This window comes from Coregonus lavaretus (genome assembly GCF_964263955.1).
Source record: "Coregonus lavaretus genome assembly, chromosome: 3".
In the NCBI taxonomy this organism is placed as follows: domain Eukaryota; kingdom Metazoa; phylum Chordata; class Actinopteri; order Salmoniformes; family Salmonidae; genus Coregonus; species Coregonus lavaretus.
In genome coordinates, this window is record NC_139990.1 from 12,217,480 (window position 1) to 12,242,370 (window position 24,891).

General features: G+C 44.7%; 1 protein-coding gene across 1 annotated transcript in view; it reads right to left on the reverse strand.

The window, feature by feature from the left end:
- Positions 1-1,152: 1,152 nt before the first annotated feature.
- The window catches only part of LOC311125059 (growth factor receptor-bound protein 10-like), a 48,131-nt gene continuing 24,392 nt past the window's right edge, over positions 1,153-24,891 (reverse strand). The window contains exons 6-17 of the mRNA XM_084158365.1: positions 15,053-15,209; positions 13,401-13,516; positions 12,622-12,696; positions 12,364-12,501; positions 12,081-12,191; positions 7,585-7,683; positions 7,343-7,420; positions 7,076-7,192; positions 6,890-6,956; positions 6,415-6,502; positions 6,130-6,223; positions 1,153-5,967 (exon numbers count right to left, since the gene is read on the reverse strand). Of these exons, the coding sequence (XP_084014491.1) occupies positions 5,821-5,967; positions 6,130-6,223; positions 6,415-6,502; positions 6,890-6,956; positions 7,076-7,192; positions 7,343-7,420; positions 7,585-7,683; positions 12,081-12,191; positions 12,364-12,501; positions 12,622-12,696; positions 13,401-13,516; positions 15,053-15,209 (1,287 nt within the window). The 3' untranslated portion in view covers positions 1,153-5,820. The remainder of the gene's footprint in view (positions 5,968-6,129; positions 6,224-6,414; positions 6,503-6,889; positions 6,957-7,075; positions 7,193-7,342; positions 7,421-7,584; positions 7,684-12,080; positions 12,192-12,363; positions 12,502-12,621; positions 12,697-13,400; positions 13,517-15,052; positions 15,210-24,891) is intronic.

Consider the following 24,891-nt stretch of genomic DNA (forward strand, 5'->3'; position numbering starts at 1 on the left):
ACAAGTGGACTTGTCTGAAGGTAACCGGTACCGGTTTAAACAAATTGGAGGTAGTTTTGTGCCTACCCAAAAAAGGGGTTAAATATATGTAAAAAAATACCTACATATTTTTTTACTAGTTTGTTTATGATACCTAAAGGGGCCCAAAATCAAATAGCTAAATGATCCATAGCATGACCATCTTAAAACAATTCCCCCCCGCCCGCTTAGATTTACAGGGGTAATGGCACAGAGTAAATTGTAGCAATATATAGTATTCATGGACCGCTTAGTGAATGTGTGTGGGAAGATTAAATGTCCTAGGATGAATGAAAACAATGTTATCAACCTGTATGAGTTATAGTTATTGTTATTATTATGAGTTATGGAGCTGGCAACACCAAGGTTGCGGGTTCAATTCCCACATTGGCTACATTTACTGTGTTTGTTAAGTGTAAGTGGTTTAGGATAGAGGCACCTGCTGAAGTGGCTGTAGCACAGAGCAGTGAGAGACACATTAAACCTGTCTTTGTGTGTGTGTATGTGTGCCTGCGTGTGTGTTAGCGTTAGAGTCGCTCTGTCATCCTGTGGGATCAACAGTGCTCCTGAACAGCCCAGGGCCTGGTTTCCCAAAAGCATCTTAAAGATAAGTTCATCGTTAGAAACATATGATTCTAAGATTAACTTAGCCTTAAGATGCTTTTGGGAAACCGGGTCCTGATTACTCCACCTCTCTAACAGGCTATAATCCACACGTGCCGCCTGGGGCAGGACAAGCACATCACGCCTCTCTAAGAGGAGTGCTGAGGCAGTGTGGGGAAAAAAACACACACACTCCTGAGTTGTATAAGGATAGGACTAGGAGCAGTTTGACTTGTACTAAAATGAGGAAGGAATTTATATAGTGGCATGTGTGTGTAAATAAAAAGTGTGCTTTGACCTTGGTCAGAGGGATAGTCTACTATTGGTCAGAGTGATAGTCTACTTGTGTGATGCATTTGAAAGAATGCAAAACTTCTCTTGGCGTTTGAGAGCAACCCCCCCCCCCCCACACACACACACACACACTGCCAACACAGAGAGAATGGATCCTTAACACCTTCTCATTGATCACACCCCCTCACCAGAGCCACAGGATGATTACATGATGTTATAATAATGACCAGATCAGCCTTTTGGTTCATAGCAATGTTGCCTTTTATTTCTAATTTCCAATAATCAGAGAATATATCAGTCCCTTATTTGTACAAAATACCTGAACAGGAGATACAACGTGGTTGATTCAGATGTCTTCCTGACATTCAGCTCTCAGAGAGAACAGGAGTGGACAGACACCTCCGTTAATAGACATGAGCCGGGATTCAAACAAACCGCAATGCGCCACCCACCGACAGCACACTGCACTTGACTATTAAAAAGTAATTTTGCTGATATTCGTGGAGATCGTATTCGGGGCAAATGCAGCGGGTGTCGGCTAAAACATCAATTACCCTCGAAAGTCAAGTGCAGTGCGATGTCGGCTGTTGTGGATTGCAGTTTTAGTACGAGCCAGTTTTGTTTGAATCCCTGCCCATGGGCTTGAGTGGTGCAGAACAGATGGGTTGTGTTCAGCAGTTAGACAATGTATTAAAACAAAGTGTAACAAATAGAAACTACCTGAACATATCCAATTGAAACACACAAGATTATAGTTTCACCTTGCAAAAAGATTCTGCTAGGGTTGGCCCTATGGAACAGGACCCTGCATACTGTACATGGAGTTAAGGGCAGAGAGACAGGGAGGGGATAAGGCTACACTGGCACAGCAGAAACATTAGGCCAACCTTACTTTTTTTTTCTTTTTTTTTGTGTGGCTTATTTGATAAATGTATGCGAGAGATATGCTTAGCTGGTTCCGTTTCAGTCTCTAGTCTGGACCTCAAAGCCAGTTCCACTGCATTTCAGGGACTGATTTAGACCTGGGACACCAGGGGAGTGCAATTAATTATCAGGTAGAGCAGAAAACCAGCAGGCTCCGGACCTCGTAGGGTAAGAGTTGAATACCCCTGCCCTAGACTATTCCTCATGCCTTTTTCTGATGTAGGCCTAGATCAGAAAAACTGGATGGGTGAAGTAAGCAATATGTTCTCACCATTGAGTGTAAGGCAGGGTTTCCCAAACTCGGTCCTGGGGACCCCAAGGGTGCACATTTTGGTTTTTGCCCTAGCACTACACAGCTGATTCAAATAATCAACTGAGCTGGTAGAAAAATCAAAACGTGCACCCTTTGGGGTCCCCAGGACCAAGTTTGGGAAACACTGGTGTAAGGAAAGCTTCATGGCCCGGATTCAATCAAAAGGTGCTTTGTCAACAAGTGCTTTGCACTTTTAAAGGTAATTTACGCTTGTGCCGACATCTGCAGCGTTTACCATAAATGCGATCTCCGCAAACATCAGGGAAATTGCAATTAAAAGGCGCATTGTCGACAGTGCAGTGGGCTTGTCGACAACGCACCTTTGATTGAATCCTGGCCTAAGTCTCATGTTCAGGACAGCGACTCAGGACTTTGACAGCATCGAAAGTCCTTACATAGACAGTTTCAACATTCTCTGAGCCAGTCAGCTTATACATCTTGTAGAATTCAATGCATGCTAAAAGAGTCCAGTTTGATAGCTTAATTTTATACTGTTTATGTTCTGGTATATAATTTTTTATATATAAATGGTCAATTTGAGATAAAATTAATAGCAAGTGGCTATGCACAATGAATCAAATAATGAAAAAAATAAAAATCTTCATTTGAGACTGAGTGATGATCAAAAGCATAACGCCCAATACATAGGCAATCTCCCAAATTGCACCCTATTCCTGTTAATACTGCACTATATAGGGAATAGGGTGCCATTTGGAACGCACTCATAGTGATCTGTAACCTAGATACAGTGTTAGATCTACAGCTTTTCCATAGTTTCACATTCTATAAAATAGATATTCATATATGCAGAATTTATATATACTGTACATCCATACGATTGGACTTCTGTGAAGGATTGCATTATAACACAGTGATTAAGAGGCAAAGATTGAGAGAGAGAGAGTGAGACAGAGCGACATATAGAGACAGAGGGGTGGTTAAAGTTTTAGCCTGCCCTGACTGACTAAGCTTCTGAGTGAGGTGAAGTATGTGATTGGTTGGTAGTGCAGACTCCTGTAGAGCTGTAGAGTCAGGTATGGTTCAGGAGTGACGGGATGGGAGTGACGTTATTCAGAGAGCTGGCCTAGCAGAGTGCCTGGTAGCCCCTTGCTATTAACTGTCAATCTGGCACGGGACGGTGTATGTGTGTGTGTGTGCGCGTGTCTAGTAAATCTGGTGGAAGCTTTGAGCAGGTATTATGTCACACACTTGCTAGGCCTACAGCTCTGCTGCCTCACGCTAGAAGACTGAGCAGGACAGGACGGGACAGGATAAGACAGAATAGGTCGGGACAGGATAGGACAGAGCACTATGGGCCAGAACAGGACAGGACAGAACAGGATAGGACAGGATATGACAAGACAGAACAGGACGGGACAGGATGGGACCAAAAAGGGGCTGGCTGAGTCCCAATACTCACAGAAACCTTCCTGCTAGACCCTTGTTTCCATTCCTAAACAGGAGAGGAGGATTTGGAACATAGTCCATCTATCCTTCTATCTGAAATGTATTATGTGCATTATAATAGTATGACTTCATACACACAGACACGCTCACAATGTTCACTTTAAGGCGAGGGAAACTCATTTAACTGTGGCTGCAGCAAAGTCAACCAAGCCTACATTTCAACATAAATACAGGCATGTTGGGGAGTGCTTTAAATGGATCCCTGTATTCTGAGAATGAATGCCCTTTCACATCTATTGGTCACTGATTAGTTAGGAACTCCCCTCACCTGGTTGTCTAGGTCTTAATTGGACACAAATTGAAAGGATAAACAAAAAACCAGCAGACTCTAGGTCCTTCATGGAATGAGTTTGACACCCCCGGTCTACAACATCAAGGTGTGGGTCAGGGACAACACAGCCAGACCTGGGTTCAAATACTATTTGAAATCTATCAAATACTTTGGGAGTTTGCTCTAGATTGCCTGGAGTGCCAGAGGGGTGGGGTTTGACATTTTGGGACTGTTCTATTGGTCTATTAAGCCAGGCAAGCTCAATCAAGCACAGATAAAGTATTTGTAATGATATAAAATAGTATTTGAACACATCATCATGCTGACTGCAGTAGGAAGCTAACAACTGACTTGGAGAATAATTATTGACATTCATACAATGCTGACTGGCGGTGATGAGATTTTGTTCACTTACAATTAAACAATGTATTGGACATCAGTTCTAAGTGCAATATTAGTGTGGGTATTGGAACATAGCCTGAAAGATTTAACTCTTGACAGTCCAAATTGACGGTGCAGGGGGCAGGTTTTCCGGGGTCCTATGTGAGACGTCTCCTCCTCTTCCTTCCGTTCCGTTCTCATCTCTCTGAACTTTAGGGTTGATTCCAGGGAATTTTCTGGGTTTTCCAAATGTTCTGATGGGATCAGGTGGAGCCGGATGAAGCAGGAACAGAGAGGCTGGAGAGGCTTTCCGGAGCTGCCCAGCAGTCACCTTTCTCAACGGCATGGCAACAGCACGCTCAGCCTCTCAGTCCTGTCCCGCGCTATACTGATCCAATCAGCAGGCTGGGATTTCTTACGCAGAAACGAGGAGCAGGAAGAGAGGAGGAAGAGCAGGTTGAGAAGAAGAAGCATTCAGCTTCATTCAGCTTACAAGACAACTGTCAGCTGTCTGTTCACAAGTGCAAATAGTTCTGCAACAGTAATACAACATCATCGCAACGACATCAGCTCTGACAGGGAAGTCCCCATCTCAAACAATCATCTGCCATTTCAAACAAATGGACAAGACGGTTTGCTTTTGTTCTGTGTTCTTTTTGTCGTTTTCTTTTTCTCTTCCTCGTGGCCCTGTATAAAGTATCGGAGATAGAGTGAGATGGTTGGTCCAGTAAGGAAAGCAGAGGAAGGGCATGATTCCCCTCCAGGTAACGTCACATTTCAGGATGCCCCCCAGGCAACGTCACGTTTCAAGATGCCCCCCAGGCAACGTCACGTTTCAGGATGCCCCCCAGGCAACGTCACGTTTCAGGATGCCCCCCAGGCAACGTCACGTTTCAGGATGCCCCCCAGGTAACGTCACATTTCAGGATGCCCACCAGGTAACGTCACGCTTCAGGATGCCCCCCAGGCAATGTCGTGCTTCATGATGCACCCCAGGCAACATCAGCCAGTAGGCAGCATGAAGCATCAGGTGATCAGCTTATAAAGACTGGACTGCACAGGTTGATTTGACATATGGTCAATCGTTGTGATCTATTCGATCCATGTCAATCCCTGATGATCAATAAAGAAGTGCGGGGAAACCAGCCCCCTGTCTATCGTCTGTCTGTCTGAGGTGGGTGAAGGAGGAGGAAACAGGGGCTTGGTTGGATCCACAGATTTCCACAGACCAATATAGTACACCACATGTCTGTCTGTCCGTCTATCTATGTGTGTGGCCACTTTCTAATTCCCCACCCCTCCCCCCAAAGTGTGAAATTGCTCACTACCCCTCATGCATTTTAAAAGCATTGGTGTAACTAAGCATGGGCCATCAGCATCCTTCCTTCCAACGCTCCATTCCTTTTAAATCCACGAGGAACGAGTGAATAAGTGCACACTTGACGATCGAGGGAACGAGGGGTAGAGAATTTAACTGCAGACAGAGGTTAGTGTGTGAGACCAGAAGGCAGGGGTTATGGTTCATGGGTCAGAGGTCAGGGGTGAAGGGTCACAAGGCCACGGCGGTACAAGGGTGTTTGAGCTTGCAGGGCAGCACCCCTCTGTTGAGCTGGTAGAACTCCACCAGGTGGATCAGGTCTGTGAACTTGGTGGAACCATCATCCAAACTGAACAACATCTGACCCTCCTCCTCGCACTGTGAGAGAGAGGAGACAAGTTAGCTATTATACACATATACAATACAGTTGAGAAAGAGACTAGGAGATAGGATGTGAGAGCAAATTGAGATGGAGACAAACTGGATGAACAAGAAGGAAGTGGAACAGAATAGAGAGGTAGATGAGTAGAAATAACTGACCGGTAGGATCTGGAAGTGTCTGATCTTCTGGTGGTGGCACAAGGTCAGGACAAATGCCTTGGGGTTACTCTGACTGTCTCTCAGCAGGAACAACCTGACACACACACGCACACACACAAAACATTGTCACTTACACTGTACATCTATACATAGGGATGGTTTGTGGGTACTAGGATGGATGGATGGATGGATGGATGGATGGATGGATGGATGGATGGATGGATGGATGGATGGATGGGTGGCTGGGTGGGTGGATAGATGGATAATACAGCTTCTAAGTCTTACCCGTCTACTTGTCCTTGTTGCATGATCATCTTGTGGGACTCTTCTCTAATGATGCGACCATGGAACCATAGCTGTGTTCTGTGGATCACTGAAAGACACAACAACATCAGGTATCAGGTGTCTGAAAGGCATTTTCTGCTTTCAAAATATAAACACAAGACGTGTACATGCACTATCCACATTTACACATGCAGAGATACAAGCAGTCTGCATCCCAAATGGCAACCTTTCCCTATATAGTGCACTACTTATGACCAGGGCCCATAAGTAGTGCACAATGAAGGAAATAGGGTGCCATTTGGGATGCATCCACAGATGTAGGAACTGCTATAGGAACTGCTTCTTATTCCACTTGTGTAACAATAAACTCCATTACTAAGCATTTATGAAGTTACTGTTAAATGTTGTTACTAGTGTAATTATTACAGTACTACTACACAGGTATAAGAGCAAGGTAATGTAAAGTGTAGGATACCAGAGCTGAGAGAAGATGGGTGGAGGGGGCTGGGGCTGCCCAGAGCATTCATACGCTGACCCCGTTTCTGACGGCAGGAAAGATAAACAAACAAAACAATGTTAGATTTAGAATGACAGAAGTAAACCTTTTTCAGACTGAGTTTCCCAATCTTCCATCCCATCTCCTTCCTCCTCTCCTCCTCACCCTCCATGTCTGTCCCTCCTCCACCGCGGCGTTCTGTGCTTCCAGAGGGTTTTCTATGATGCGTCCCGTTCTGCCAGAGAAGTCCATGGCCACCAGAGAGTTCTCAGACACACTCCTCTACAGAGACAGAGAAGTTGTCTGAGCCACGCTACCCTCTCCAATAGATCCTAGTCTGCTTAACAGTAAATTGACATTCAGGATAAAACAGGATAACTCTAACCAGTAGTCATAGAGTAGGGAATACAAATATGTGAATAGGAGTCTTACCACAGGAGTAGAGAAGTGTGAGACCGGAGACTTCTGCTGCTGGGGACTCTTGTAGTTCTGATACAGTAATATTCCATACTGTCAAAACAGAACATATATGTAGCGCACAACAAAAATAATTTTTAAGTAATACATATAATTGAAACATCAGTTAAACAGAAGATACTGTGAGTGTGTTTGTGGTTGTGTGTGTGTGTGTGTGTGTGTGTGTGTGTGTGTGTGTGTGTGTGTGTGTACTGTACCTTTAACAGTCTGAAGGCAGTCATCCAGCAGGTTCTGCTCTGTTCATCTTCGGCACACAGCATCCTCAGCTCCTTGCACTCACTCCTCACCTTACTGGGCTGTCAATCAAACAATCAGCCAATCACAGAACCTTACCGGGCTGTCAAACAATCAGCAAATCATGGAGCCTCACTGGGCTGTCAGTCAAACAATCAGCCAAGGGGCTACAGTGGGTAGTGCAGACAGCCCAGTACATCACTGGGGCCGTGTCAGACTCCAGCCGCCCCAGCCATAGACTGTTCTCTCTGCTACTGCACGGCAAGCGGTACTGATGCACCAAGTCTGGAACCTGAACAGCTTCTACCCCTAAGCCATAAGACTGCTAAATAGTTAACCAATAGCTACCCAGACTATCTGCATTGACCCATTTTGCACCAACTCTGACTCATCACATACGCTGCTGCTACTGTTTGATCTGTCACTTTATTCCTAGTTATATGTACATACACCATATATGCAAAAGTATGTGGACACCTAAACACAATAACCCATAATATCAAAGTGGAATTATGTTTTTAGAAATTTTACAAATTAAAAGGTGAAATGTGTTGAATCAATAAGCATTCAACCCCTTTGTTATGGCAAGCCTAAATAAGTTCAGGAGAATAAATTTGCTTAACAAGTCACATAATAAGTTGCATGGGCTCATTCTGTGTGCAATAATAGTGTTTATCAGGATTTCCGAATGACTACCTCATCTCTGTACCCCACACAAGCAATTATCTGTAAGGTCGCTCAGTCGAGCAGTGAATTTCAAACACAGATTCAACCACAAAGACCAGGGAGGTTTAACAATGCCTCGCAAAGAAGGGCACCTATTGGTAAAAAAACAAACAGACATTGAATATCCCTTTGAGCATGGTGAAGTTATGAATTACACTTTAGATGGTGTATCAATACATCCAGTCACTACAAAGAAAATACAAACATCCTTCCTAACTCAGTTGCCGGAGAGGAAGGAAACCGCTCACGGATTTCACCATGAGGCGAATGGTGACTTTAAAACAGTTACAGAGTTTAATGGCTGTGATAGGAGATTGTAGTTAATCCACAATACTAACCCTAATGTTTGAGCTCACAGAAGAGGGAAATGGAGGAAAACTAGACTCCCTGCGGACTTGTCATCTTTTCACTCCCTCCTCTCTACATTCTCTTCCTCTGTTTCCGCTGCTAAAGCCACTTTCTACCACTTTAAATGTCAAGCCTCTAACCCTAGGAAGCTCTTTGCCACCTTCTCCTCCCTGCTGAATCCTCCTCCTCCTCCCCCTCCCTCCTCCCTCTCTGTGGATGACTTCGTCAACCATTTTGAAAAGAAGGTTGACGACATCCGATCCTCATTTATGAAGTCAAATGACACCGCTGGTCCTGCTCACACTGCCCTACCCTATGCTTTGACTTCTTTCTCTCCTCTCTCTCCAGATGAAATCTTGCGACTTGTGACGGCCGGCCTCCCAACAACCTGCCCGCTTGACCCTATCCCCTCCTCTCTTCTCCAGACCATTTCCGGAGACCTTCTCCCTTACCTCACCTCGCTCATCAACTCATCCTTGACCGCTGGCCATGTCCCTTCCGTCTTCAAGAGAGCGAGAGTTGCACCCCTCTTCAAAAAACCTACACCCGATCCCTCCAATGTCAACAACTACAGACCAGTATCCCTTCTTTCTTTTCTCTCAAAAACTCTTGAGCGTGCCATCTCTAGCCAACTCTCCTGCCATCTCTCTCAGAATTACCTTCTTGATCCAAACCAGTCAGGTTTCAAGACTGGTCATTCAACTGAGACTGCTCTTCTCTGTGTCACGGAGGCTCTCCGCACTGCTAAAGCTAACTCTCTCTCCTCTGCTCTTATCCTTCTAGACCTATCTGCTGCCTTTGATACTGTGAACCATCAGATCCTCCTCTCCACCCTCTCCGAGTTGGGCATCTCCGGCGCTGCTCACTCTTGGATTGCGTCCTACCTGACAGGTTGCTCCTACCAGGTAGCGTGGCGAGAATCTGTCTCCGCACCACGTGCTCTCACCACTGGTGTCCCCCAGGGCTCAGTTCTAGGCCCTCTCCTATTCTCTCTATACACCAAGTCACTTGGCTCTGTCATATCCTCACATGGTCTCTCCTATTATTGCTACGCAGACGACACACAATTCTTCTGATAACCAGGTGGCGAATCGCATCTCTGCATGTCTGGCAGACATATCAGTGTGGATGTCGGATCACCACCTCAAGTTGAACCTCGGCAAGACGGAGCTGCTCTTCCTCCCGGGGAAGGACTGCCCGCTCCATGATCTCGCCATCATGGTTGACAACTCCATTGTGTCCTCCTCCCAGAGTGTAAAGAACCTTGGCGTGACCCTGGACAACACCCTGTCGTTCTCCGCTAACATCAAAGCGGTGACCCGATCCTGCAGGTTCATGCTCTACAACATTCGCAGAGTACGACCCTACCTTACACAGAAAGCGGCACACGTCCTAATCCAGGCACATGTCATCTCCCGTCTGGATTACTGCAACTCGCTGTTGGCTGGGCTCCCTGCCTGTGCCATTAAACCCCTACAATTTACCAGAACGCTGCAGCCCGTCTGGTGTTCGACTTTCCCAAGTTCTCTCATGTCACCCCGCTCCTCCGCACACTCCACTGGCTTCCAGTTGAGGCTCGCATCTACTACAAGACCATGGTGCTTGCCTACGGAGCTGTGAGGGGAACGGCACCTCCTTACCTTCAGGCTCTGATCAGACCCTACACCCAAACAAGGGCACTATGTTCATCCACCTCTGGCCTGCTAGCCCCCCTACCTCTATACGGAAGCACAGTTCCCGCTCAGCCCAGTCAAAGCTATTCGCTGCTCTGGCACCCCAATGGTGGAACAAGCTCCCCCATGACACCAGGACAGCGGAGTCACTGACCACCTTCCGGAGACACTTGAAACCCTACCTCTTTAAGGAATACCTGGAATAATATAAAAGTAATCCTTCTACCCCCCCCCTCCCCCACCAAAAAAATGTGGTTGTCCCACTGGCTATCATAAGTTGAATGCACCAATTTGTAAGTCGCTCTGGATAAGAGCGTCTGCTAAATTATGTAAATGTAAATGTCAATGTTCAGTCTGCTTTACACCAGACACTGGGAGAATTTTTCAATTTGCAAACATAAAAAAAAAAAAAAAAACTTTTCACTTTGTCATTATGGGGTATTGTGTGTACAGTGCCTTGCAAAAGTATTCATCCCCTTTGGCGTTTTTCCTATTTTGTTGCATTACAACCTGTAATTTAAATTTATTTTTATTTGGATTTCATTTAATGAACATACACAAAATAGTCCAAATACGTGAAGTGAACTTGTTTCAAAAAAATTAAAAAAATTAAATAACGGAAAAGTGGTGCGTGCATATGTATTCACCCCCTTTGCTATGAAGCCCCTAAATAAGATCTGGTGCAACCAATTACCTTCAGAAGTCACATAATTAGTTAAATAAAGTCCACCTGTGTGCAATCTACGTGTCACATGATCTGTCACATGATCTCAGTATATATACACCTGTTCTGAAAGGCCCCAGAGTCTGCAACACCCCTAAGCAAGGGGCACCACCAAGCAAGCGGCACCATGAAGACCAAGGAGCTCTCCAAACAGGTCAGGGACAAAGTTGTGGAGAAGTACAGATCAGGGTTGGGTTATAAAAAAATATCAGAAACTTTGAACATCCCACGGAGCATCATTAAATCCATTATTACAAAATTGAAAGAATATGGCACCACAACAAACCTGCCAAGAGAGGGCCGCCCACCAAAACTCACGGACCAGGCAAGGAGGGCGTTAATCAGAGAGGCAACAAAGAGACCAAAGATAACCCTGAAGGAGCTGCAAAGCTCCACAGCGGAGATTGGAGTATCTGTCCATAGGACCACTTTAAGCCGTACAATCCACAGAGCTGGGCTTTACAGAAGAGTGACCAGAAAAAAGGGGTGAATAGTTTTCAGTCTTATTTCTTGTTTGTTTCACAAGAAAAAATATTTTGCATCTTCAAAGTGGTAGGCATGTTGTGTAAATCAAATTATACAAGCCCCCCAAAAATCAATTTTAATTCCAGGTTGTAAGGCAACAAAATGTGGAATAAGTCAAGGGGTATAAATACTTTCTGAAGGTCAGGTTATCGTTACTCATTGTGTTTTTATTATTACTTTTCTATTATTTCTCTATTTTCTTTCTCTCTGCATCGTTGGGAAGGGCCCGTAAGTAAGCATTTCACTGTTTGTCTACACCTGTTGTTTATGAAGCATGTGAAAAATAACATTTGATCTGTTTGTGTGTCAGGCTCAGTGTGTCCTAGCATGCCCTGTCCCAGCTTATCCCACTAGGCTGAGCCAGTATAACCTGGTTACATCCAGGGATAACCCCAGCAGAGGTACACACAGTACAGGACTATCTGTTACCTGGGGCCAGTGTGTGTGTGTGTGTGTCCCTCACCTTGATACAGAACTGGTAGTCAGTGGGGGCGTTGTGCAGCTTCCTCCCTGTGGTCACTGTGAACACACTGCTGTCCTCCAGGTCTGATAACAACTGGAGGTGTCTGGGCTCCTAGAGGGAGGGAGGGAGGGAGGGGGTTTGAACAGTCCTTCCTTGGAGTAGTTTCTTTAGTGTAGTGCACTATATAGATAATTGGCTGCCATAAGGGTCTATGGCCAAAAAACAAGGGCACTACACAGGGAATGGGGAGCCATTTTGGACACATCCCTGATTTTCTTCCTACCTTGGAGGATCCCTTAGTGGAGCAGTAGAGTCCAGAGCGCCTGAGGAACATGGAAAGTCTCTTCCAGGACTTCCTCCCCGACTCCTTCAGATAGAGGAACCCCTGCACCTCCGGACAGCTGCTGGAGTTTAGGAAGTTCTGTACCAACACACACAGGGGAGTGAGTAAGGACTCTCTGGAATGTGTGCTTGTGTATGTGGGGATAGAGGTGCGCGAATGCGTGGGTGTGTGTGTGTGTGTGGTGTAACAGTACTCCACCTGTAAGAGCTGTGACTGGGGGATGGAGCCGTTAGATTCCTGACACCATGCCACCATCTGCTCCGGAAAGAAGTTCTGCACAGAGAGAGAGAGAGAGAGACTGAATTAGGAGAGCGAATGAAAGAAGATAGAGAAAAATAAAAGGAGAGAGAGAATACAACAGAATGAGAGAACAGAGAGAAAAATACTTCAGGGACTTCAGTATCACATTAGTGATGGAACCACTATTAAGAGGGCGTGCGAGAGAATGAGAGAAAGAGAAGAGTGGGGAGATAGAAGAGGAGAGAGAGGAGTGGGGAGATGAGCGAGAGAGAGTGGAAGGAAGGAAGGAAGGAAGGAAGGAAGGAAGGAAGGAAGGAAGGAAGGAAGGAAGGAAGGAAGGAAGGAAGGAAGGAAGGAAGGAAGGAAGGAAGGAAGGAAGGAAGGAGAGAGAGAAAGAGAGCGAGAGAGAGAGAGAGAGTAGAAGGAGAGAGAGCGAGGATAGGGGAGAGAGATGGAGAGAGGAGAGCGATCCAGAGTAGATGCAGTATGATCTCACCCCCTGACGTAATTCCTTGGCGGGCACTCATACACACACCTCTTAGTGTGATTGACATGGTAGTTTTACTGTAGTCATTACCAAAGCCCTGAGGTGAGGTCACTCCCTCTTACTGAATCAACTCAGGCAGTGTGTGTGTGTGCTTATGTGTGTGTGGCATGTGTGTGCAAACATGCGCGGCAGTGTGTGTGTGCGACGGTGTGTGTTTGTGTGTGTGTGCGCGTGTGTACAGAGGACTCACCAGGGGGTTCCTGAAGAACTCATACTTGGCATAGTTCTTCCTGAAGAGGAATTTACTGTCGCTGGTCATAGAGGCTTGAACCTGAACCACCAACTCATGGTCCTCCAGACAGCGCTCTGCAGAGAGGAGGGGGAGAGGGAGAGGGAGAATAGAGAGACATCAGCAATTAGCCCATTTATTTGCATTGTCACAGTTGGTTATCACACTTGTTTCCAGTATCTGAGTGAGGGGCCACTGGAAAAGAGAGGAGGGAAGACATTGGTAGGTAGGCTGTGAGCACGCACACGTGAGAGAAGCAGGTTTTGGTATTGCAGTAGGATGATGTCATATATTTAACTTGATTTGACAAAGAAGCCGAGGCCAGCTCTCTCGCCAGCTATCTCTCCCTCTGTCTGCTTCTCATCCATGTCTCTACCTCTCACTCTCCCTCCTCCCTCCCTCCCTCCCTCAGTCTCTTCTTCTTCTCTACCTCTGTCTCTCCCTCCCTCTGTAACTCCTCCCCCTAAAAAGCTGATGTTGACTATTGAGAGTATTAGACCTCGTACATTGTTAACTATCTCTATTTTTGTTTTGATGTATAGGCTAGAAGTGTGTGTTCTCCTTTCTCTCTCCCTCTCTTGATCTTGAGATCACATGACTCTAGCTGATTGGAAACCCATAGTGACACGATGTTCCAGGTTGGACGCACGCACACACACACAGTGCTAAAACCCACAGTTGCTCAAAAAGGATTGAGCCCATACCGTGCCTCACTGCTGGCTAACACAGACCTCAAGGTGTGTGTGTGTGTGTGTGTGTGTGTGTGTGTGTGTGTGTGTGTGTGTGTGTGTGTGTCTGCGCCACTCTGTCCTGGCGTCTAGCAGGGGAATTTCCTGTTGAAGTAGAGGGAGAGAGCTGATTGTCTGAGCTGTCTGGGGGCTCGACCAATGCAGCTCTGGGATTGGCTGTTTGCTGCATTGGCCTGATACTGACACTGTGCCTCTGCACCCTTCCCCCTCTCCCTCTCTTTCTCCACCCCCTCCCTTTCTCTGCGCTCCTCTCACATTCCATCTCTCCCATTAAGTTTTTCCAAAAATTACGATTATCTATCAAGTATAAAACAGTCTTCTATCCCAGTAACAGTCAGTAGAGATAGGAAAGCTTTGTGGAAAACAGGATAGAGAATAAGAGGGAGGCAATAAAACCACACTAAAAAGGTGAGGCAATAAAACCACACTAAAAAGGTGAGGCAATAAAACCACACTAAAAAGGTGAGGCAATAAAACCACACTAAAAAGGTGAGGCAATAAAACCACACTAAAAAGGTGAGGCAATAAAACCATACTAAAAAGGTGAGGCAATAAAACCACACTAAAAAGGTGAGGCAATAAAACCACACTAAAAAGGTGAGGCAATAAAACCACACTAAAAAGGTGAGGCAATAAAACCACACTAAAAAGGTGAGGCAATAAAACCACACTAAAAAGGTGAGGCAATAAAACCACACTAAAAAGGTGAGGCAATAAAACCACACTAAAAAGGTCACAGAAGGTAAACAGAACTGTAGATTTTATGTGATTGAAGCTTTTAGGTAGCTAGGATCTATAGTATATGCTTCCCCAACCTTAACACACTCGATGCGCACACACACACACACACACACACACACACACCGAGGCCCAGTAGTGGGTGATGCTCCACCAGGCTCCAGCTGTTGTCATCCAGACAGTGGCTCTTATAGACCAGGAGCTGACACACATCTCTGGCCCTCATATCAGCCGGCACCTCCACCACCTTCCCTGCTCCATCCTCACTGTACACCTTGATGATCTGCACACACAGACAGACAGAGACAGAGACAGAGAGAGAGAGAGAAATATTGTATTCATATAAAAACATAATCACTGTTCACCTTTATTTGAATGAAAGGTCACAAAATACATTTGCAGTCATTTACAAACAGGCCACTGTAAAGAGCAGTCAAAACATTAAGGGCCGGTTAACCGTTAAGCCTAGCCCATGGACTAAAACGCATGCTCAATATGACTAGGCTTAATCTGTGTCCAGGAAATTGGCACATAGAACTGCTAGAGACATTCCTTCTTAACTCAAACTGTAACACTGCAGCTATAATGCATTATGATGCAGTTATAACACATTGTAAGACTTGTCATAAGCATGACTGTCTGCCTTTTAATGTCTTATTATCATATCATAATAATCCAGACTAAATAATGGCCCTTTTAAGTCAGTTGAAATGTTAATAAAACAGGGTTGGTTTCCTGGACGAAGATTAAGCCTAATCCTGATCTATAGAGATTCCCCACTGAGCTTTTAGGTCCAAAATTTTGTCTGAGAAACACACAGTAGGACTTTCACTGTTACTGACACTCCACCACACACGGACATACACACACTTTCTATCCGTTCTACGTTCTATCCAGATGGTTGAATCCGGATCCTGTGGTACAGACTGTTCTCTCTGCTACCACATGGCAGGCGGTACCGGAGCGCCGCCCTATGGGACTCCTGGTCACGGCCGGTAATGACACAGCCTGGGATCGAACCCCAGGTTGTAGTGACGCCTTAACACTGCGATGCAGTGCCTTAGACCGCTGCGCCACTCGGGAGGCCGTAAAATATTTTTTTAACTCTTTCTTAAAACTACATTGTTGGTTAAGGGCTTGTAAGTAAGCATTTCACAGTAAGGTCTACACCTGTTGTATTCGGCGCATGTGACAAATAACATTTGATTTGATGTTCTGTAAATGAGGATATCCTCGAACGCTGACCATGACCGTACATTTCTCGTCTGAAAACCATGGTTCAACCGTTTACACATTCGTAGCACATTTACCAATATGCCTGAGCTATCCACACCATACATACATACATACCTCTGAGATGTACTCACTAAACATATGCCTGAAAATATACATACATTCACCTAAACATATACAATACTCACACTTAAAAATATACATACGCACTTAATGATATACACACAAATATTCACGCCTCAAAAACACCCACATTTACTCAAATACACACATACGCCTATGAGCAAAACCCTATTGATAGAGATATTTATCTATCCATCTATCCATCCATCCTACTCTTCTTCCTCTAAGCAAGGAAGTGTGTTTGTGTGTGTGTGTGTGTGTGTGTGTGTGTGTAGCGTGTGTGTGAGCGTGTTGTGTGTGTGTGCGCGTGTGCAGAAAATGTGCCTAAATTTCTGTGCCTAAGTTTTATCCCCAAACCCATCAAGACGACACGACACTATAAACAACTCCACGGTAGAACACAGAATCACACGACACTACAAACAACTCCACAGTAGAACACAGAATCCCACGACACTAGAAACAACTCCACAGTAGAACACAGAATCACACGACACTATTAACAACTCCACAGTAGAACACAGAATCCCACGACACTACAAACAACTCCACAGTAGAACACAGAGAATCACAGGAAACCAAAAACAACGCCACAGCTCTCTCTGCCTCCTCCGTCCCCCGTCCCAGCCCTGTGCCCGGGCCGTGTCTTGACCATTACTGGACAGGACAGAGACAGGACAGCAGAGAACACAAAGGGTACGCACTAGAAAGGAGACGCCAGAAACAAAAGAAGAAAAGTATTTATTGCGTCTCGTAGTAGTTTGAGAAAGTTTCTAAACGTGGAATGTCGTCACCGCTAAAGTTATACACACACTTCCCACAACACACATACTCTACCCACACACAAGCACTACACCCACACACAAGCTACCCACTACACACACTCTACCCACTACACACACGCTTACCTCTACAGCCTGAAAGAGGCAACAGTCAGGAGAGCACGATGGCATTTTCACACTGAGCCTCACTCTACTGTGACAGAGAGAGGAAGAGAGAGAGAGAGGAGTGAGAGAAAGAGGGCGGGAGAGAGGGAGGGAGGGGAAAGGAGAGGGAGGGACTGAGAGGTAAAGCGAACACGATATAGGCAGAGGGAGAAAGAGGGAGAAGGAGAGAGAGAGAGAGAGAGAGAGAGAGAAGGAGAGAGAGAAGAGAGAGAGAAGGAGAGAGTGAGAGAAGGAGAGAGAGAGAGAAGGAGAGAGAGAGAGAGAGAGAGAGAGAGAAGGAGAGCATTTCCTCTCGTGCTGGGTAGGATAATGCCTGAACACTGCTCTCTCTAAGACTCAGCCAGTGGATTAGTGCAGTGTGTGTGTGTGCGTCATGCGTGCCTCATGTCACACACGTAGAAACACATGCATGCACACACACACATACGCACACAGATCCAGTCATAGTCACGCATCTCCAAACATTTTCTAGCTGCCTCACGGTTTCAGTTTCTCATATCAGACCAACCTCCCCCCTTTTCTTCCCCTCCCCCTCCTTTCTCCTCTCCATTCCAGCCATCCTCTCCTCTACAGATGAGTGTGAGATGGAGGGATGAAGTGTCAGGTATGGAGCAGTGTGAGGAACAGATCTCTGTTGTCTTTCATGGGGCTGTGGGGGAGAAAGAGTTTTGATCACTAGTTAAAGTGGAAGTAAAGAGTCTGTAAATGGTTCTTTAGTTTTAGACTGTGATCACGTGTCAGCTATAGGGGCTGGCAGACAAGGGGGGGGGGGGGGAGAGCGAGAGAGACTGGGGATTGCTCAGCTATTCTGCTGAGAGTAAATGGAAGATACAGAGGAGAGAGACAGTGAATGACAAATCATTGGATATTTATTTAGATTCTAGTTCATTATCAATTTATTCATTATTTTAGTTTCAACTGAATAAAATCCAGCAATAATTCAATTGTGTATAAATTGTGAATAACAATAATAATAAAGAGACAAGGGCTGAGCGATTAGTGCTTTTTGAGGTCGGTTCGGTTTAGTTTCAATTAAAAAACAATCACGGTTTTCAAAACAAAATAAAGACATTAAATGCGGCTTGAATGCTGTAACACAGAATAAAACAATTAATAAAAGTCCCATGATGGTAGTGACTACCCATTACTGCTTATCACTTACTAACTATAATTTATTGTGGTCCTCTGTAGCTCAGCTGGTAGAGCACGGTGCTTGTAACGCCAAGGTAGTGGGTTCGATCCCCGGGACCACCCATACACAAAAATGTATGCACGCATGACTGTAAGTCGCTTTGGATAAAAGTGTCTGCTAAATGGCATATTATTATTATTATTATTATTTATTCACATTACTGTACTTTAATACAAATATTTCAGTTGTTGTGTATATTAAATGTGTTTTAGCCCTATTTGACAACTTTATTATTTCATTCCAAGTCATCATCTCATCTCTATAGAGCTGTGCTGTCTGACAAAATCACAATTTTAGTAGTTCTTCAAAGTAAATAAGGCATCCTTTTATGACTGCCAACTATCAAACACTTATATCATGTATTTTCAGGTAAAGATACCTCACGAAGCAGCTGCTCTCTACCCCTCTCGATCACGCGTTCTTCTGTCTCTTCTCTCCATCTCCTTGTCTGCGGCATAGAGATTGATAGAGGACTCATCTTTATATCTGTGCCATTACAGCGTCTGTGACAGCATGGGCAGCGCCACTAAGGCTACAATCCAAAGGAATCCCCACCCAGTTGACTACTTTAAAATGTTGGAAGCATGGAGGAGGCCCTCAATGGCGCTGCCCATGCTGAAATGGCCTTTTGGCCACTACAGGCCTCTATCATTCTCTATTGTCTGTACCACACAGACCAGACAAGTAGGCGCGCAATGGATTATGGTCATTGTAGTTCAGTGGTCACCAACCCGTCGATCGTGATCGACTGGTCGATCTCCAAGGCATTCCTAGTCAATCACCAAACATTTCTGTAAAAACCCCAACGATAAAGCCTTGCGTTTCAAAAATGTGTTATTTGTTTTGTGCTGTTGACGGTATGTACACTTGATTCAACAGCCCCAGCGCTGGGAAGGCAAAGTGTTCCCATTTTGAACCATTTAATGTGTCTGAAGGTAGAACTCCGCCTACCGGCGGGCCCAGAGATCAAATCAAGAGCACCTACAGGCCTACCGCTGGCCAATCAGATAGCTCAGATCACCGTGTCTGCACAGTTTCCTTGAGCCTATAGACTGGAAAAAGAAGCAGAGCAAAGTTGATACTGTGAGATTTCAAAACTTTTAAAACCATGACTAGAGAGCTATTCAACGAATAGGCTACAGCAAAGCGCTAGAGAGTACAGTCGTGGTCAAAAGTTTTGAGAATGACACAAATACACATTTTCACAAAGTCTGCTGCCTCAGTTTTGATGATGGCAATTTGCATATACTCCAGAATGTCATGAAGAGTGATCAGATGGATTGCAATTAATTGCAAAGTCCCTCTTTGCCATGAAAATGAACTTAATCCCAAAAAAACATTTCCACTGCATTGCAGCCCTGCCACAAAAGGACCAGCTGCCATCATGTCAGGGATTCTCTCGTTTACACAGGTGAGAGTGTTGACGAGGACAAGGCTGGAGATCACTCTGTCATGCTGATTGAGTTAGAATAACAGACTGGAAGCTTTAAAAAGGTGCTTGAAATCATTGTTCTTCCTCTGTTAACCATGGTTATCTGAAAGGAAACGCGTGCCGTCATCATTGCTTTACACAAAAAGGGCTTCACAGGCAAGGATATTGCTGCTAGTAAGATTGCACCTAAATCAACCATTTTTCGGATCATCAAGAACTTCAAGGAGAGAGGTTCAATTGTTGTGAAGAAGGCTTCAGGGCGCCCAAGAAAGTCCAGCAAGCACCAGGACCGTCTCCTAAGGCTGATTCAGCTGCGGGATCGGGGCACCACCAGTGCAGAGCTTGCTCAGGAATGGCAGCAGGCAGGTGTGTGTGCATCTGCACGCACAGTGAGGCGAAGACTTTTGGAGGATGGCCTGGTGTCAAGAAGGGCAGCAAAGAAGCCACTTCTCTCCAGGAAAAACATCAGGGACAGACTGATATTCTGCAAAATGTACAGGGATTGGACTGCTGAGGACTGGGGTAAAGTCATTTTCTCTGATGAATTTCACTTTATCTGGACATCGGATTAACAACATGAATTGGTCCATGAGGCAGAAATAATGCAGTGTGACTTGAATTTCGCCATCAACTGGAAGACAGTGTCCCCTTTTCTCAGCGGAGGGATGGAGAGCGGAGGGATGGTGGGTCGGGTGAGAGGCAGCGTCACAGCTGCTCTCTCCCTCCCCTCAAACCAGGGGCGTAACTTTCACTGGGGACGGGGGGACATGTCCCCCCCCCCCGCACATTCTGAAATAGCATTTTTGTCCCCCCCAGTTTTATCATTGGAATGTGATACAAAACGAGGCAACGTGTGCTTTAGGACCAAGCGTACGCCTCCGAGAGGTCGGGTAGGCTGTTTGGAGTGTTTATCTGTCTGGATTAAAAATAATAATAATAGTCATGTCCCCCCACTTCTAAAACCAAAGTTGCACCCCTGCCTCAAACTGACCATCAGATCCAGGCCATCAGTCCAGTAAAATAAAATAAAGCAAATGATTATGCTCACTCAGCTTTGCCTCAAACGTAATACAACAAATGATCTATTACCAGTGTGATCATATACCTCAAATTTTGAAATATAATTTCAAAATGGTCTGAGAAGAACAACATTGGCAGGGCAATTCAAGCATAGCCAATATGCAGTGATAATGTATTGGGCGTATAGACTACTACAAACCTCATCTTAAAAAAACATCTGAGCAGTAGATCTTGACTCAGAAACGGTTGGTGACCACTGTTGTAGTTAATTACCACGTTCTCTGCACAAAACTATGTAGAATATTGGCCTGTTGGAAACTACAACTCCCTACTACATCCCACAGTTAAGGCTTGATCGGATTTATCGCCTGAGAAACTGCACATTGAGCTCACAGAAAAACGAACAAACGAAATGGAATTCAAATAACTGAACAGACTTCGGTCAATTAGTTGTTAAAAAAATAAAATAATGTGGTTAATCTCTCAGCACTAAAAGAGACAGAGGGACAGAAAGATAGAGAGAAAGAGCGAGAGAGGCAGAATGAGAGAAAGAAAGAGGAATGTCAGTAATGTAATACTGTGTCATAATCAGCCTCGTGTGGAGTGCTGCATGCCAGCTGGCCCCTAATACAGCCTGCATGAGAAACTCACACACACACACAGAGAGAGAGAGAGACACACGCACGTACGCAAGCATACACACGGACATGCATGCATGCAAGCATACACACACACACACACACGTGTGTGTGTCTATATATAAAATAAATATGTGTGTCAGTAAAACTGTCATATCACCTCTTAACATCCTCTTCCTTTCTTCCCTCCCCTTCCGTCAACCCCCTTTCCTCCCCACTCCTCTTCCCACCCTCTTCCTCCCCCTTTCCTCCCTCCATCTCAGACATCTGACCATGTCATGGAGAGAGAGAGAGATGGAAGCGAAGCGTCTAGACATTATGAGCAGGCAGAATTATGTGGTTGTTAGTCTGGGTCAGTGTGTGTCACACCGAGACGCTCGCTCACACACTCGTGGTCTTAACTTGATTAGAGGCCACAGTTCAGTCTCAAACTCAATTTACCACTTAACTAACCATGTCTTAACCACACACACGCTGTGGTCTACCCCCTTATCATGACTCAGACTCTCCAACAGATAAACCCAAAGTTCAACCTCTGTGTATTTTTGTATTGTAATTCCCTGTCTTAGGTCAGTTAGGATCACCACTTTATTTTAAGAATGTGAAATGTCAGAATAATAGAGAGAATGATTTATTTCAGCTTTTATTTCTTTCATCACATTCCCAGTGGGTCAGAAGTTTACATACACTCAATTAGTATTTGGTAGCATTGCCTTTAAATTGTTTAACTTGGGTCAAACGGTTCGGGTAGCCTTCCACAAGCTTCCCACAATAAGTTGGGTGACTTTTGGCCCATTCCTCCTGACAGAGCTGGTGTAACTGAGTCAGGTTTGTAGGCCTCCTTGCTCACACAGTTCTGCCCACATATTTTCTATAGGATTGAGGTCAGGGCTTTGTGATGGCCACTCCAATACCTTGACTTTGTTGTCCTTAAGCCATTTTGCCACAACTTTGGAAGTATGCTTGGGGTCATTGTCCATTTGGAAGACCCATTTGCGACCAAGCTTTATCTTCCTGACTGATGTCTTGAGATGTTGCTTCAATATATCCACATAATTTTCCTTCCTCATGATACCATCTATTTTGTGAAGTGCACCAGTCCCTCCTGCAGCAAAGCACCCCCACAGCCTGATGCTGCCACCCCCGTGTTTCACGGCTGGGATGGAATTTTTCGGCTTGCAAGTACCCCCTTTTTCCTCCAAACATTACGACGGTCATTATGGCCAAACAGTTCTATTTTTGTTTCATCAGACCAGAGGACATTTCTCCAAAAAGTATGATCTTTGTCCCCAAGTGCAGTTGCAAACCGTAAGTCTGTCTTTTTTTATGGCGGTTTTGGAGCAGTGGCTTCTTCCTTGCTGAACGGCCTTTCAGGTTATGTCGATATAGGACTCGTTTTACTGTGGATATAGATACTTTTGTACCTGTTTCCTCCAGCATCTTCACAAGGTCCTTTGCTGTTGTTCTGGGATTGATTTGCACTTTTCGCACCAAAGTACGTTAATCTCTAGGAGACAGAACGCGTCTCCTTCCTGAGCGGTATGATGGCTGCATGGTCCCATGGTGTTTATACTTGCGTACTATTGTTTGTACAGATGAACGTGGTACCTTCAGGCGTTTGGAAATTGCTCCCAAGGATGAGCCAGACTTGTGGAGGTCTACAATTTTTTTTCTGAGGTCTTGGCTGATTTCTTTTGATTTTCCCATGATATCAAGCAAAGAGGCACTGAGTTTGAAGGTAGGCCTTGAAATACATCCACAGGTACACCTCCAATTGACTCAAATGATGTCAATTAGCCTATCAGAAGCTTCTAAAGCCATTACATTATTTTCTGGAATTTTCCAAGCTGTTTAAAGGCACAGTCAACTTAGTGTATGTAAACCTCTGACCCACTGGAATTGTGATACAGTGAATTAGAAGTGAAATAATCTGTCTGTAAACAATTGTTGGAAAAATTACTTGTGTCATGCACAAAGTAGATGTCCTAACCGACTTGCCAAAACTATAGTTTGTTAACAAGAAATTTGTGGAGAGGTTGAAAAACGAGTTTTAATGACTCCATCCTAAGTGTATGTAAACTTCCGACTTCAACTGTACCAATTAGGATCTGGCAAAAAATACTTCAATCAGTTATAGAACCCATTGCCCTTTATGGTTGTGAGGTCTGGGGTCCGCTCACCAACCAGGAATTCACAAAATGGGACAAACACCAAATTGAGACTCTGCATGCAGAATTCTGCAAAAATATCCTCGGTGTACAATGAAAAACACAAAATAATGCATGCAGAGCAGAATTAGGCCGATACCCGCTAATTATCAAAATCCAGAAAAGAGCAGTTAAATTCTATAACGATTCCCAAACCTTCCATAACAAAGCCATCCCCTACAGAGAGATGAACTTGGAGAAGAGTCCCCTAAGTAAGCTGGTCCTGGGGCTCTGTTCACAAACACAAACAGACCCCACAGAGCCCCAGGACAACAACAACAACAACAACACAATTAGACCCAACCAAGTCATGAGAAAACAAAAAGAGAATTACTTGACACATTGGAAAGAATTAACAAAAAAACAGAGCAAACTAGAATGCTATTTGGCCCTAAACAAAGAGTACACAGTGGCAGAATACCTGACCACTGTGACTGACCCAAACTTAAGGAAAGCTTTGACTATGTACAGACTCAGTGAGCATAGCCTTGCTATTGAGAAAGGCCGCCGTAGGCAGACCTGGGTCTCAAGAGAAGACAGGCTATGTGCACACTGCCCACAAAATGAGGTGGAAACTGAGCTGCACTTTCTAACCTCGTGCCAAATGTATGAGCATATTAGAGACACATATTTCCCTCAGATTACAGAGATCCACAAAGAATTCGAAAACAAGAATTTTGATAAACTCCCTTCTCTACTGGGTGAAATACCACAGTGTGCCATCACAGCAGCAAGATTTGTGACCTGTTGCCACAAGAAAAGGGCAACCACTGAAGAACAAACACCATTGTACATACAACCGATATTTATGTTGATTTATTTTCCCATTTGTACTTTAACTATTTGCACATTGTTACAACACTGTATATATACACATAATATGACATTTGAAATTTATTTATTATTTTGGAACTTCTGAGTGTAATCTTTACTGTTAATATTTATTTCACTTTTGTTTACTATCTACTTCACTTGCTTTGGCAATTTTAACATACGTTCCTCATGCCAATAAAGCCCTTAAATTGAAAAATTGAATTGAGAGAGAGAGAGATAGAGAGAGAGACAGAGAGAGAGACATTGTTTCTGTAACCTTTGGCTTCAGTCTTCCACATTTCTATTTGATGTTCTAAAAAATACTTGTGTCTCTGGGCTCGTTTAAAAGCAGGAATTACA